The sequence below is a fragment of the Phlebotomus papatasi genome, chromosome 3, assembly GCF_024763615.1.
Source record: "Phlebotomus papatasi isolate M1 chromosome 3, Ppap_2.1, whole genome shotgun sequence".
NCBI lineage: Eukaryota > Metazoa > Arthropoda > Insecta > Diptera > Psychodidae > Phlebotomus > Phlebotomus papatasi.
The window spans coordinates 47,585,055-47,600,941 of NC_077224.1; the positions used below are offsets into that span (position 1 = coordinate 47,585,055).

At 36.2% G+C, this 15,887-nt stretch overlaps 3 protein-coding genes across 3 annotated transcripts; 1 reads left to right on the forward strand and 2 right to left on the reverse strand.

Annotated features, from left to right (window-relative positions):
- Positions 1-4,007: 4,007 nt before the first annotated feature.
- Positions 4,008-5,432, reverse strand: LOC129808032 (uncharacterized). The gene is made up of 4 exons (XM_055857693.1): positions 5,161-5,432; positions 4,991-5,079; positions 4,562-4,856; positions 4,008-4,474 (listed from the first exon to the last, which is right to left on the reverse strand). Exons 1-4 carry the CDS (start codon positions 5,237-5,239, stop codon positions 4,179-4,181), a joined length of 759 nt encoding a protein of 252 aa, XP_055713668.1. The 5' UTR covers positions 5,240-5,432; the 3' UTR covers positions 4,008-4,178.
- A 3,445-nt stretch (positions 5,433-8,877) lies between these two features.
- On the reverse strand, positions 8,878-9,753 carry LOC129808033 (ankyrin repeat domain-containing protein 49). Its single transcript, XM_055857694.1, has 2 exons — positions 9,496-9,753; positions 8,878-9,430 (listed from the first exon to the last, which is right to left on the reverse strand). Exons 1-2 carry the CDS (start codon positions 9,653-9,655, stop codon positions 8,916-8,918), a joined length of 675 nt encoding a protein of 224 aa, XP_055713669.1. The 5' UTR covers positions 9,656-9,753; the 3' UTR covers positions 8,878-8,915.
- A 6-nt stretch (positions 9,754-9,759) lies between these two features.
- Positions 9,760-14,878, forward strand: LOC129808031 (uncharacterized protein C19orf47 homolog). The gene is made up of 3 exons (XM_055857692.1): positions 9,760-9,920; positions 10,066-10,512; positions 13,947-14,878. The coding sequence occupies exons 1-3, from the start codon at positions 9,902-9,904 to the stop codon at positions 14,729-14,731; spliced, it is 1,251 nt and encodes a 416-aa protein (XP_055713667.1). The 5' UTR covers positions 9,760-9,901; the 3' UTR covers positions 14,732-14,878.
- Positions 14,879-15,887: the final 1,009 nt, after the last annotated feature.

The window sequence follows — 15,887 nt, forward strand, 5'->3', positions numbered from 1 at the left end:
TTTATGTTTCTAAAGATAATAGTATACTCGTTCATGACTTTTCTATATACGTTATTAGCATGTCAAATAAGCAAACAAATAATGTCCTCTACATTGTACTTAAGTTTAGAAGAAAATGCTTCAAAGTATCACATTTCCTCTTACAATTCTCTTGATTCTTTTTAGCAGAAACGCCGATAATAGTTCTCGAATAATTTTCTTTCTAAAACTTTACTATCAATAGTAACATGAAAAACAGGCCACGTGAATGGCAAGTGGACTTGTGGACATCAAATCTCCTGCTCCACATGGGGCAGGGGACAACGGACAAATACACAAGTAGGGGATGGTTTGGATCACACCACAGTCCCTGAACTTTACTTAAAAAGCAATATACAGTAGGTGCCAAAAGTTTGTTGCCTTATGTATATGCTCGGAAAACCAAATGAAATAATGACGGAAAGAACTATTTTAAAATTATTCCTTTTGCAAATAAGTTACCTGTAATTCATGGATGTTATTTATTTGTTTCAAAAAATTAATTCATTTTATTTCATATAAAAATAATTGTTTTTCAATAGTTGATCATTTTTACTGCGTGAAAAGTTTGTAACTTTTCATTTTGTAAGTTCGTAACTTGCCTATTTTTAACATAAATTATAAATTATTAAAAAACACAATATTTCTTACTAATTATTTTTACTTTTATATGCGTATATTGACTATTGAACACACAAATCCACTATTTTCCTCTCAAATAATATAACTTCAAATTATAACTGGATGAAATGATATTTGTTGAACGTTATTTGATCATTTTCAGTAACTTCTTCAAGAGAGGCAACAAACTTTTGACACATGAAAAATGAATAACTTTTTTAAAGCAGTTATTTTTTTATGTGAAATAAAATAAATTGTTTTTTTAAATAACGTAAATAAGATCTAAGGATTACAGGCAACTGATTTGCTAAAAGAAACATTTTAAAAAGTAATTTTTTCCATCCGGTTTCCTGAACATACATAAGGTAACAAACTTTTGACACATACTGTATAACATATTTTAATCTCTAGATTTTTGTTCGTTTGATCAGTGTGATAGGATTGGCTGTTAGCAGGTATAGCAGACAGCGTCTAATCGCTTAGAAATAGCTACATCAGGTTTTCGAAGACCCCCACTCCTCCATAAGCCGATTTAGTTAGAATAAGGGCTTGACATTGACTCTGAAAAGTTTGATCATATTTAGAACAATTTTGTTTCACACTTTAAATGTTTCATTTAGATTTTTACTGACAAGCGTTTCTGGTTTCTCGAGTTTCACGATGCAATTTTCGGGTTTCTAGGGATTTGCAGTATGAATTATCCTTTGTAATATCTTCAAAATTAATTCGGTAGACATAATATGAGTTTTGATAAAACTGGTTAGAACACTCAATTATTAACTTGACTTTTGTTTCCTATTTGTAATTTTACTAATTGTAGAAGCAATAAAACCCGCCATAAGCAACAAAGGCTCTGCTTTGGCAAATTTCCCGCTCTTTCAAGACAATAGTTTCCTTTCCAGGACCAGGACCTCTGAGGGTGGTGAGACGACTGTCAAGAGAGTATATTATAGAATTATTGGGGTAAGATGGGGTAATTTGGAATCATGTCTAATTTGGAACTGTGAGTTTTCCTAACAGTTTTATATGTCGATGGTAAAAGGAAAAACAACAATAAAGTACTCTCGAATGTAAAGCCCCGTACTTCTTCGTGGCTTTCTTTTTCCTTTTGAAAACAATGAGAAAATCTCAAAATTTTAAAATAGACATGATTCCAAATTACCCCATCTTACCCTAGTAACGAATTGTTTTTCTTTAACTTTTCCGCTTCCTATCTAAAACAATGTTTTTTGGGATTCGAAAAAAAATGTAAAGAACCGTTGAATTATTCTTGGAATAAAATTTGAATAAGCGGACAGTATGAAACAATTCAACTTCTTGAGCGCTGAAACTGTTCAATCTATCTTTCAATGTGTCTCACTTTCAGCTCTGTCCGACTATTAATAAATGGCCCTAATAATTTTTCAATGTTAAATGTTAAAAAGCCTTTAAAGAGCCTATCTCTTAACCGACTAGGATAGGTTTGGGATCCTAGGAAAGGCCTTTGAAACCCTGACAAGTTTGAACTGGTTCCAATTGGTTTTGAACCAGTTAGATAAGATTAGATTAGAATGGGGGCGGTTCCAATTTAAATTCACCCCTATTAAGGGCAAGATGATTAAATCCAGCCCGGTTTTAGGATAAATTCCATTAAACAGGGCGGCTTTAATCTTGATAAGTCTTCATCAGACCTCACCGCTTTACCTATCAACACACGTCTAATGTTACATAAGCTGAGGCAGTCGTAGTTAGTGACCATCTCCTCAGTTTAGTTGTATCCTCTGCACATTATGTTATATTGGACACACATCCTATTGTTGATGTTTATTTAGGACAATGACCAGTTAGAAGATTAACAATCGGCTGGGCTCTCCAGCGACTGCCTCTCATCATCAGGTACGCTGTCCTTTTCTTATCCAAGTTGATCAATAACAATTTGGACACGCTGCAATCCTTAATCGCAGTCCATTTCGTTTTATGGAATTTTAATAGATCCTCCTGTATAATAGCATTCGTCACTTGCAAAGAAATCCCTACATCAGGTTCGGGACTAATGAAGGCGGCCCTTGCCCCCGCTACCGCGAGACATTCGTGCAGTGGCCGAGGGGCGCTATTCCGCTAATTTGAAACTTCGAGCAATGGTAACCGGTGCCTAAAGATCCGAACCAGTTAAGATCCGCTAATTAATTTTAATTATAGAAATTGAATTGTATCATTGTAAGATATTTTGAGCTATATTTTCAGAGATTAAACGGTTGAAATCGATGGTGAATCGGTATACATTAGAAAATTACGTAGTCAAATATACCTTTATGAAACGCTTGAACTTGTGAATTCTATGTTTTTCTCTGTATGTTACGGTGTTATCACACTTGCACATTAAAATTTTAATATGATTCACATTAATTGTCGCTAGTGAGCGTCCAAATATGTTATTTGTGTCTTTGAGTCACTTAATATTTGGGTTTTTTTTTTCTATTTATTGATAAAGAAGTGAACTTGGCCTGCAAAAATAAGTTTAAATTTACCTAAAGCATAAATATTTTTCACATTAAAAAATTAAAGAGAAAATCGCATTAATTTTTCGCATTAATGCTATAAATCAATTTATATCAAATTTTGCGGGCCAAGTCTACCTTTTTATCAACAAATAGATCAAATTTTGAATATAAAATGATTCAAACACACAAATTACACATTTGGTCTCTCACCAGCGACAATTAATGTGAATCATATTAAAATTTTAATGTGCAAGTGTGATAAAACAGTTGGACCGCTAATGAATTTGATATTTATAAAAGTAAATAGTGAATTCGAGCATAGCTGGGACGTTTTGCCACCCCTTTCTGCATGACTAATGCAGAATAATTTTTAGCTTTTACTAGATTATGAAAAAATCATTGCAATTAAAAAACAGCAAAAATGCCTTTCGTATGACTTTCTATTATATTTATTTATTTATTAAGTTAATTGAGTTGAATTTTTAAAAATATAGAAATTCTTTTACTTGCCTGTTCACCAAAATTGGTGACTCAATATTTCTGTTCATTGATCCCACAAACACTTTATTTTATCCATTTTATCAATTGAAAAAGCAAGACTATATCACTTGCTACCATAAAATTTTCCAAAAACAATATATAGAATGCATTTTATCATCAATGCAGCATCTCATGATCATCAATCAAATTGCAAAAATAACGTTAATAAAACACTAATTGATTTTTTATTCGAAGAAATATCCTTTTTATTTCGACTTTTAACCACCTTTTCATGCACAAGAATGTTATTTTCGGCATGTTAATAATCTCTATAAGACATAACCCCCAGGTATGACTCATTTATCACTCGTATTTTCGATTCTCTGCCCAAAAAATAAAAAATAAAAATTTTGTTTTTCTCCGCTGAAGAATTTTTATTGCACTTTACCGATGTTCTTGACGCATTTTTTGTCGTGATCGTTGAAATTTGAATGGATTTAGTCTATATTTGGGCGTTTAATGATATGTGATCACCGAGATCTTTTTTGATCTTCTGGAACAATGATAAGCAATGAGAGATTAGAGGAGTAACTTCCTTACTGGAATGTTGAGGAGGATCCCATTGGCGACTTGTGAGAGGAGTGGTTCGTAGAATTGGCCACTTTCGAGAAGAATTTCATTGTGATGAATATTCCAGTATTCATTAATCAGTTCCAAGACGACAAGATTAAGTGTGGGATCAGGCACGAGATTCTCTATGAAAGTCCTCACGGATTTTACATTGGGGATCATTTCGAATTTAAAGACCCTCATGTACGTTTCACCATCACGTTCTTCGGCTTTGGCACGGATTTTCCATGTTGTTTGGACTCTGTCTGCAATGAAAAGAATGCACAAAATATTCAAATGATCGGTGATCACGAAAGATCACGCATTATCATTTAATTTTTATTTTCTCTTACTGAGTGTGAGATTGAAGTAACCCTGAGAGCCCAAATTGAGTTCGTTGAACTGGCCCTGACCCATGTATTCACCATCCATGAGGAGACGCGGTATTGCAACGTCCATATTGAATTTCCATTCGTCATCCGTGATCTGTGATCGTACGCGTCTCACTTGGGTCTCACTGAATCCATAGGCATTGCCACGCACGACCGTGAGTGAGGCTAACAAAGTGTTAGAAGCTCTATAGAGAAATTTCGAGTGAATGAGCGGAAGGGGATCAATTGATGAAATATTTAACTTTGGAATCCCATCCTGGAACAAATATTTATAAAATGATCAATCGTCTAATTAATATTCCGGTCACAATTTGTGATGATAAAGTGAAAATATTTTTCATTGTATAAGAAGAAGATAAAAAAATAGGTCTAATTCCTTTAAGACTTTACTTTTAAGGCAGGAATAAGCTTCTGCAGGATATTCTTGATGCATTCATTTCGCTTGGGATCTTCACGTTTGCAAATTGTCGCTTCGATTGCTGTAAATGCGCACAATTGCACAAATATAATTAAATATTTGCAATCTAGTTAATATATAAACTTTTCCCATTGCAACCTACGTAATTCCAAATCATTCTCTTGCTCACTAACCACGAACACCGCACTGATCACCACAATGAAGATCACAAGAACTTTCATCCTGGAAATTCAACTAAAATGCCCCACAAAAAGTATCTTTAACTCTTTGCTGAAGAACCAGACCACTCTTGCAGATTGCCCAAGAAATCTAGGCCAATCAGACTGCCTCGTGAGGTGGTCACTGATACTCTGTCTTGATCACTTCTGACGACAAGTTTCGCCGTCGACTCGAGTGCATAAGACACTCGAGCGTGTGGAATAAATCGTTATGTAATGAATACAGTGGTGGCTTCAGCGTCGCTGAGAAAGAGGCCAAGAAGTCCAAAGATTCAAAACCAAGAAAAATAACTCGATTTGGATAAGAACGAGTTTTGGTGCAGTCGGTGCAGTGATCTATTGGAACTTGCCATGATCTTACATTTAAAAAAAAATGAGAAATCCTTGACTTATTCCATTTCTCCTCTGGTTTACCGTGAATTTTACTTTCACTTTCACTTGCTTTCTTTCGTAGCATCTCTCTTTCCCTATCCAATAATTCGTGGATTGTACATTATCTCCCAATTTTTGGGACTTCCTGAGTACGTTCTATAAAGTTATAGTGTGGCTTTATTGTGGAATTTACCTTTATTTTAGCAACTGGCTGGACTTAAATTCATAAAAAGTGTTTTTCCTGCATTATAAACATTTTTAGTATTCTAAATGTAGTTAAAATGTTATTGTTATTACTTATACAGGGTTGGACAAAGGGTAACTCATTTCGGGGAACCCGAGGAACCCATATATTTTTCCGAGAAACCGGGAACTCTATGTATGTTGGATACATTCATAATTATTTTCACCATTCGATCTAACTTCCAACGCTAAGTCTGTCCGTCCGTCTGTATGTTATCTTCCCTAGAGACCAAATAATTAGAGATAGACTTGGGACCTTTTTGGGGGACCCCCCTTAACTTGATCTAAAGACCATTAACATTCCCGTAATTTCTCCCCACTCCTCCCCTTCCCTTCCAAAATTATTTCTTGGATATTTTTTAGAGGTTATCTAATAACATCCCTAATACCGGTTTTTCAAACTCAAAGGTTAGAAAGGCTTTAGAGTGTGTTTATCAATGAAATGTATGAGACAAAGATCAAAAGGGTCCAATGTACCATCCATTGGAGAAGACCCACAATAAGATGGCAAAGTCCATCAGGACTATAAAGTAGCGGTCCTCTCTGTTAGGATCACTATTGTATATAAACCCAGGAAGGAATAAACGTTCAGTTCAGCTCACCCCAAACCAACCATCTATTACTTCCACTCGGATGCCACAATCAACAGAAAGGGTCATGTTTCGATTCGTTAGAAAGTCTTAGAATTTATCACAAGACTTAACCGGTTTCAATTGGTTCATAACCCATAACTAATTTTTATCCGAACACTTGTGTTACTCCTAAGCTACACTCAGTCCCGGGATTATGCGCATTTTCGGGACCAAAAAAAAAGAAAAACGCGCGAAATGGCTTTATGCATCGAGAAAATTTGCATACCCGCTGGCGATTTCTTTTGAATGAATTGACTAAAAGTAGTCATAACAAAAATATTCAACTATTTCAAAAAAAATTCATCAACAAACAGTACTTTTTAGCCAGAGTTCTTCTATAAATTTTTATAATATTTGAAATTTTTACTTTAATAAAAGAAATTAAAAATTTATTCTGAAAAATAAGCCTAATGTTTTCAAATTTCCCGCGTCACAAAATAGTATACATTCAGGCGTATTTCAAATATGATTTCACAAATTAACTCCCAATGGTAGGCAAACTAGCATAATTGTTTGTACATAATCTCGTCAGGTGCATAATCCCGAAGTACATAAAGCCGAGACTGAGTGTATCTTGGGCGATTTTTTCTTCCAGATTAATAAATCGGTTTAAATCGGCTGAGAGCTGATAATTTTGAGTTGCGATAGAGGGTCAAGGACTTCAGCGATTTTGTTGTTTCATCCCATATTCCCGCCCCCGCGCCATTGTTTTACTTTGATCCATAGGGGAAAGTGCTCTCCCTTCGAACGTTCATGCTTTTGAATAATGTGATTTTTTTTTGTTTTTCGTAATAGATTTACATTAAATTATCACGGAATTATCAACAATTGATGATAAGCCACCTTATATTTAATAGAAATGTGTAAGTTTCTTAGGAAAACTAAAAAAAAATCACATTATTCGAAGGCATGAACGTTCGAAGGGAGAGTACTTTCCCCTATGTGTAAATTACTCTGGATGTCAGGACCTGCTCTTTTTGAAACATTTCAACCAGAAACATGTTTGCCACAGATATTCGAAAAACTTTGGTGTTTTGGAAAGCTCTCGTGAAGACAACTTTTTTGACACCCCAACTTCGTCCAATTTAACCGAAGGTCCGATTAAAATATTTCGAAAACTAGACGATAATTTTTCTTTAAATTTTAGTAAGTTGTAGCTGAGGTCGAGACCTTTCCAACGGTTGGTTGAACTCCTCCATCGATGTTCCTTGACCTTGAGTTAAATTTAGTTTCTTTACCATTGGGTTTCTTTTGCATGAAAAAATAACGGAAATGCGGCATTTCCGTTATTTTTATAAGCTTTATAAGCTGATCTTGGTTTATCATTGGCTTTTCCACTCTATAATTTTTCGGCCCCTATTTTGTGGGCGCAGTACTTTTAATATGTCCCTATTAGAGCGCCCTTATATTTTAACGCTTTAAGATTTCACCTTCTCAATTTTCGACGCTCCTATTTTTTTGGGAGTTGTAATTTAAATGTCCTAATTTTTAAATATTTCTAATTTCTTACGCCACCTTTTTTCTTACTAATTGTTTAGCGCCTAGGAACTCTAATTTTATAAGTGCTTATTTTTAAAGCGTCTTTACTTTATAATACTTTAATGTTCTAGAGTCTCTAAGTTTTGGTTGCTTTACGGCGCCCAGGGCGATCGCCCTCTTCGCCTCCGCCACGGTACGGCTATGGAAAGGCCTATTCAAAGCCAAAACACGCACCATTTGTCGAGTCATACGTCTTTTAGGCTAGCCAAGACATAAACCATTTGTAGGCTTGTAACCTTTCGGGTCAGGTCAGCCCAGACACAAACCTTTTTTCGGGTGGATTTCGGTTAACTTCAACTACGTCATCATGAATGCTCCAAAAATCTACCTTGTGAATTTGAGACCGATCGGAGGAAGTCGACCAAATTGCTGATTACAATAGGTGTGATTATGTAAGAATCACACCTAAAAGGATAAATGTTTAACAAATGCAACATATTTAGCACAAGATAATTGATAAAATGTAACTAATACTTTTAAAAAATTCATATCTTCAGTGGGTGATCCATCCTGCGAATCGAACGATCCGACCTGCACGGACGATATGTGCTTCTCTTACCTTACACTGAGAAAAAAAGAGGGTGCGATTAACTTTTTTTCCCCATAACTTTAACACTTTTTAGGTGTAAAAATATATTAACATTTTTTAATGTTAATTTTACACCCTTTTAAGGGTAAAATTATCATGAAAAAGAGTAACTTTAACCCATAATACACCTAAAAAGGGTAATATTTACACCGATTTCGGATCAATACTGCAGGGGAAAATTAACATTTCCGGAATGTTATTTTAACTTTTTCGGATTTCTCTCAGTGTAGTAGCGAGAACTTATTCATAAATCGTTTCAAACAACAAATTTTTGAACTTTTTTTTTATTAATCGTATACATATCTTAATCTATAATGCCAGTTTCAACTTGGAGAGCACTATGTCCCATCCGGAAGATGGGCAGAGTCTGCCCTGTCCGTTTTGCAATAAAATCCGCCTTTTCATTTGAGTTATTCACAAGATCGGCATTGATTTTGGGATGAAAGAGCAATGTAACTGCTGTATTGCGACAATTGGACACTGTGGCAGCTACATGGAGCGGAGTTTGATCACCATCCGATCTGGCATTAACATCTGCACCATGCTGAAGCAGGAGGGCAGCCACTTTGGCATTATTCCATTTGCACGCTGAATGCAGAGGAGTCCATTTGTATTCTGTCCGGGCATTTATATCGGAACCGTATTTAAGAAGAAGCTGTGCCAATTCATAGCGATTATTGTATGCTGCTCGATGCAAAGGAGTGTACCCATCACGATCAACTGCCTTTACACAAGACGGATCTTTCTCCAAGATTTCTTCCACACGCTCAATATTGTCTCCCTCGTCGGATGCCCAGAGAATTTCCCGTTCGAGTGTTTCTGAACAACAAAAGGATCGATGTAAGGGAAGTTTTACGTTAAAAATTACCTTAATATTCATTTACCATGGGGAGTTTTGTCCTCTTCTATGAGATCATCCGGATCATCCCAGCCGGATACAAACATTCCCCTCTGGACGTTGGGAACTTGAAGTTTCTCAAAGTCAACCAGTGCATCTTCTTCATCCGACGACGGGGAATCATCCCCTACAGCAAAATTACTCATTTTATTGGGATTTCTTGGTTAAAAACAAGTTTCTAGAGAGCCCCAAAAAATCTGTTTTGTTGTCAAAACATTCGAAAATTCCAAAACTGCATACAGCGCCGCAGGTGGCTGGTACTTTAAATATTTCAGCAGTCACAGTGACATTTCGAATATTTTGACTGGGGCATTTTCGAAAAAACAAAGCTGTGGAAAAATCGTGTAAAATAGAGAAAATAGCCGGAAAATTGGCCTCAATTGTATGTTAAAATGTCCGCATGCAGTGCCGGTATGTAATTTAGTTAAAAAATTTCAGTAGACTCGTGAATATTTGTAGAAAAATCCTATTCAATATCTTCTAACCTCATCAAGATTGTCATGAGAGAAATTTGGCCAAATTTGGCTAAAAAATGGATTTTCTTCCTATTTTTCAGCAACTTGGGTGAAATTCTTTGGAGCTGCTGGAATCCCCTCAAACGTATCAGCCTCGTATGCTCATGCTTTCGTTGAGAATCGCATGCAGATGAATATGCTGATGGATCTCAACAAGGAGTATCTGAGGGAGATGGGAATAATGCCAATGGGGGACATTATAGCCATTTTACGGCATGCAAAAATTGTCCATGACCAGAATACCAGGGAGAGAGTTTTGGCCATGGACAAGGTGCCCGTGGCAGCAGTTTCCGGGAATCCAGTCAGTTCTAAAATGATCAAATTGCCCCCGAAAAAAGCATCTCCGGATTCCAGAGACGCCAATCAAATTTCCCTTCCACCCAGTAAACCCCGTCGCGTGCTGCCCGAGCACGAAGGCAAGTACAAAGTCACCCTGCCATCCGGAACAACGCCACGAAGCAAGGAGATCCTATCCAAGAGAGCTCAATGTAAGTAATTCATTGTTTTTTTCTGAGGGAGTTAATGCTTTTGCGGTGATTCTTTCATGGTCACAGCTATTGTAATGCTGCCGTTAAATCAAGTATCACAGATTGAGCTCATATTCGCAGAGTAGAATATTACTTTAAAAGCCTGGGATTTGTTTAAGTTTTAAGTTTATTGAAAAACCACGAAATTGGCTACAATCCTCTTACAATTGCGAGGCAGGGGAAAAAAAAGAAAAAAAAGAATGTGAGGAAAAAATGTGTCAATACTAAATATTAGCAAAAATATTAGAGAAACCCAGCCTGGAAATGCCTTTGAATTCCCAAGCGAGAGGCACGAGCCTCACGGGGAAGTGCGTTGTACAAAGCTACTGCTTTAACAAAAAGAGTGCGGTTAAAGGTTTCCCGCTCTGTTCTAGGCACAATGAATCCCTGAACCCTGGCCGAACCCCCCCCCCCCTCGTCAAGAGAGAGGCCAAGTATTCCGGAGTTCCAGTCTTTGTCCAGTCCAGATTTGCGACAAGATTCCGTGACTAAGCCAATCTTTTTGACTGGCCGGCAGCACCTCCGGTTTGAAAAAAATTATCTCGATTTTTTTTAAACTTTAGGTCTCATAAATTCTCCAGTGACCAATATCTGAAAACCTGAAAAATATAACCGTTTCAGTTTTTCTTTTGAATTTTAATTTCGAAAGAAAATCCTTGGGTCTGAAAATAAAGGAAATAAAACACCTCAATTCTGAGATAAAGAATCCTCAAAAATTTAAGTCAAATATTTATGCTTCTGGCACACCTTTTAAATCAGTAAAATTTCCTGAAACCAAAAATCGCATTCTTTTCTTTCTCAAGAGATTTGTGTCCCATTCTTTCGGACACAAAATTGGTCTGAACTAAATTTAATTTAGTGTGATGTTTAAAAGAAGAAGAAGAGTGCAAAAGAGTAGGATAGACTTATGGAAAGGGAAAACCTTTATGATTCCGGCACACCTTTTAGAGACCAAGAAAATTTCATGAAATCAAAAATCGAATCACTTTCTTTCTTACACGTTTTGAATATATCTATGTCATTCTTTCGCGCTCAAAATTAGATTGAACTAAATTTAAATTAATCGGATTTTCAAATGAAGAAGAACAGTCCGAAAGAGTGGGACAGACATATTCAAAACGTTTGAGAAAGAAAGATGTGTGAATTTCGTTTACATGAAATTTTCCTGATCTAGGTGTGCCGGAGCCATTAAGAAAGAAAGTAATATAAATTGTGATTTTATGATATTTTCCTTATCTAAAAGGTGTGTCGGAGTCATTAGAATCAAATTAAAATATATTAAATTAAGAAAAAAAACAAATGAGCGGTAAAAAAACTAATTTGGTTAGCAAAAATTAAAATTAGTTCATAAAATTAAATTTGACTAGCAAAATACTACATAAGCAAAAATGTTTAGTAAAAAATTTAAATTTTATAAATGAGGAGCTCGGAGCAAAAAAACTCTAAGTCGTATGCATTTCCCTATTAAAATAGCGTTTTTTTTGCTCTGCGCTCCTCAAATGTGTCTAATTTGAATAGTTATAAACTCAGATGGTTGCAATGAAAACTTTTTTTTATTTTCTCTTAGGCAGAGATTGCTTTAAAATTTTTATTATCTTTAATAGCTCCTGCATCCTTTTAGATAAGTAACATTTCATGAAATCAAATGTCACATTCCTTTCTTTCTCAAGCGTTTTACATAGTCTATCTCAGTCTTTTATTCTTTTCAACATGACAAATTAAATTTACACTAACGTTCAAAACATTAAATACACCCTTCATAAGTTTAAATACACCTGATTTGGACCGGGAAAACGCTGTAATATCCAGGTCTATTGACTGAAATAGTTTCATATATAAACTTAAAAACAGTTTTAAACAAAATATGAGAAAATACCTGGGCTAAAAAAAATATAATTTGAGAATCAGTCAAAAATTAGCTTTTTGGACAAAAATGCAAAAGTAGCCCCACATTCTAAAACTGATCTAATCATTTAATAATCATTTAATATAAGCTAAATACTATTAGTAAATATTATTAAGAGTCAGAAAAACTGAAAATTATGCCGAGGGAATATTTTTGGTGCGGATTGTGGTCGGTTTCCGGTGTGATCTGTTCTGAAAGGGGTTTCTTCTTTGAACATTAAAATTTCCAGCCCAAATTCCACTTTTTCATATATTTTTCAAATTGCTTCTTATTATTGTAGCAATTTCATTTCTTTACTTCATTATTTTATTTAAAATAAAAACATGAATAAAATCATCAAATTCAGTTCTCCTCGAAGAATTCTCCTTTAACTTTAATAAACGCCTCACATATTCGAGGCATCCTGTTGATCAATTTCTCCAAAATGTCTGAAGGAACTCTGCCCACGTATCCTGAAGTGCTTCCACCAAGGTTGGAACGATGTCTGCGCCTTCTCTCGAACCAGCTGGTCGAGAAAATTCCAGAAAATTTCAATGGGGTTACAATCGGGTGATTGGGGTGGCTAATCATAGTTTGTGTTGAACTACTTTTACTCCGCGCGAAATTCGTTCTGCGGTAGATTTACTCAAAACAAAGCCCCTGCGGGTATGCAAATTTTCTCGATGCATAATGCTATTTCGCGCGTTTTTTTCGGTCACGAACGTCACGAAAATGTGCATAATAATACCGGAATTGAGTGTATCCACACGGTTTGTGTCTTGGATTCCAAGATTTCAAGACATTTGACAGATTTGACATCTGGATTTTGATTTTTGTTTTCAGAATACCAAAATCTTGAAATTTTCTTGATCTTGACTTTGACCTTGGTCTCAGAATTGAGGCCATTAGGGTAAGTGTGTCGAATTTCGGCATAGTTGGATGCAACCGCCAGTCTCAAATTTGAAATGTAATATCATTAATAGAAATTGATTTTTTTATTCCTGCTACTTAAGGAGTGTTGCTTAGAACCTTGCAGACAGTTTATCGTCTTTATTTACTCTGAAAATCATTCTTAATACATTTTAAAATGAATAAAAATGTAGACACAGCTTTGGTGCCCTATTTCGGCCACCTTCATTCTCATAGTTCCTTGCCCTTCGGGAATTCTTCCAATGCCTTTTTTACGTCATCCTGTTTATCGAGCTACATTTTTTGTTATTCTTTTGCATTGTATAATCTCTAGAGTATGTAAAAACTAAAAATTCATGGAAATTCGAGGATCAAAACAGGTGGCCGAAATTGCAAACTGACCGGAATTTGGCACACTTACCCCATATGCAAAATATTGTTTATATTTGAGAAAAAGATCCCTGTTCTATTGCAAATATGCGAATTTCTAAAATGGCGCCTCAATTGAATTTCCATTGAAAGAATCACAATTCCCATAAGCTAAAACAAGTTTATCATTTTTGCTGTGCGATTCTGAAAAACTGATAAATTTGCTTTGCAGTGTTCCCGGAGAAGAAGGAAAAGGGTGGCATTTTCGATCGGATGGACTTGGATACTGATGATGAGATGCCCCAAACAGCCACCAAGCGTGACATTACCTTCAAAGTCGTTGGTCTGGACAAGCCCACTGGCTCCATATTTTCTCGTCTGGGCGACAAGAGTCGAACAGATGGGCGTGTAATTGAGAGTACTCCTTCCCATGCGGGAATACTCAAAAATAGTCCCACCAAACGCGTGGGAATTGTAAAGAAGGCTTCAGCTCATCGAGTAATTTCCGTGAAGAGAGTTCCTGCTAAAGCTACCACAATGGTGGCCGATGAGGTTGAGCAGCAGCAAAAGATGGAGCTCTGTGAGCCCCAGAAGAGTGTCTCCTTTTCCCATGAAGATGAAGTTGTTGAATTTGCTTCCCGGAGAGCCTCAGTGAAGCCCAAGGGTCGCATTGGTGGTACACGATCTGGTGCTACAAGCGTACGTTCTCGTCTGGGACTCAAAACGGGCAGATCATCGACAATTGCAGTACTTCACAAAACTCGCAAGACCATCAAGATGAAACCGGGCATCATCAAGAGCAAACTCCGATCGGACGATATTGCCAATCTAAAGACTATTCCCGTGCACAGTCGTCTGGATCTGAAGCGGCGCTCAGGAACTCTCACAGCAAATGCCCTAGCGGCCAGGATTGGAGAAGTCACTCTCAATACCATCCCAACGAGAAGGAAGGACCCCAAGCAGCAAGGAAACAGTGTCTTTCATCGGCTGGGCTTCTCAGGCAATGCCAATCACTGAACAATTGTAATTCTCTGTTACTCATCCGGAAAGTTCGTGTGTCCTGAACTGGCGTCCTCCGCCTGACGCCCGGAAATAGCAGATGTTTGTGTAATTTCCCGTATTTTATTCTCGGAGATTTTCAATAAAAATCCCCATGCTAAAGGAGTAACCGTTTTTCAATTTGAATTAGGCGACTGTGAGCCGATTGCAGATTTGGGGCGGCTTTTTATTTTTGCTTCGTTGAAAATTTCATGAAACTTTCAAATAGATCGCCAGGTAGGAAAATTAGGCAACGTAGAAGTAGAGTACACAAAAAATTAAAAATAAAAGGGAATATAAAAAATATAATATTTGAGAAAAAGATTTACAAAACTGCATTTTATTTTAAAAATTCAGTACATCATCTGTACTTAGCTGCCATTAAGTAACATATGACTTGATTTTAAATTTTCTAAGGTAAAAAAGGCAATTAAAAAGCAGTATTAAAACCCAGATAAGCATATGGTAGCTGAGATTCTTTACAAGTGACCTCGAAATGCGTGCAAGTTGGAATACGTAACTCCGGAATGCGAGAAAATTCGATTGTACAATAGAGTCTCTCCTGAATCTCTCAAATTCGAACGACGTTTGGATTCAAAATGTCAATTGTGGGTTTATGTTAAAAAATTCGTATTCTGGATGAGTGGAAATCATACTTATATACTTCTTTCTGAATGTTTACATACATTATGATCGTATAAAATGAAAAGGAAGTATGTTGCCACTAAGACTTGCGAGAAAGTACGGGAATTTGATTTAAAGTACAATTTAATCTCACACAAATTTCGTTAGTTTTGAAAAAATCGTTCGAATTTGGGAGATGAGAAATGTAAAAAATACCCCCCGAGCGTTCGACTTTAGGAGACTCTACTGTAAATTGAATATTGAAGGTAAAGAATCGCGTCGAGCAAACGGTTCTCGATCACCGAGATGGTTAAAACTGGCTCGACACGATTTTTTACTCCCAAAATTCAATTCACAATCGAATTTTCACGCATTCCGAGCTGCAAGCACCCCGAATTGCACGCATTTTGAGGTCACCTGTAAAGAATTTCAGCTATCATAAGCTTATCTGGGCTTATCATTAGTCATTTTATATTTTAACCCTCTAACTAGCGGGTAAGACCGCCTCCAG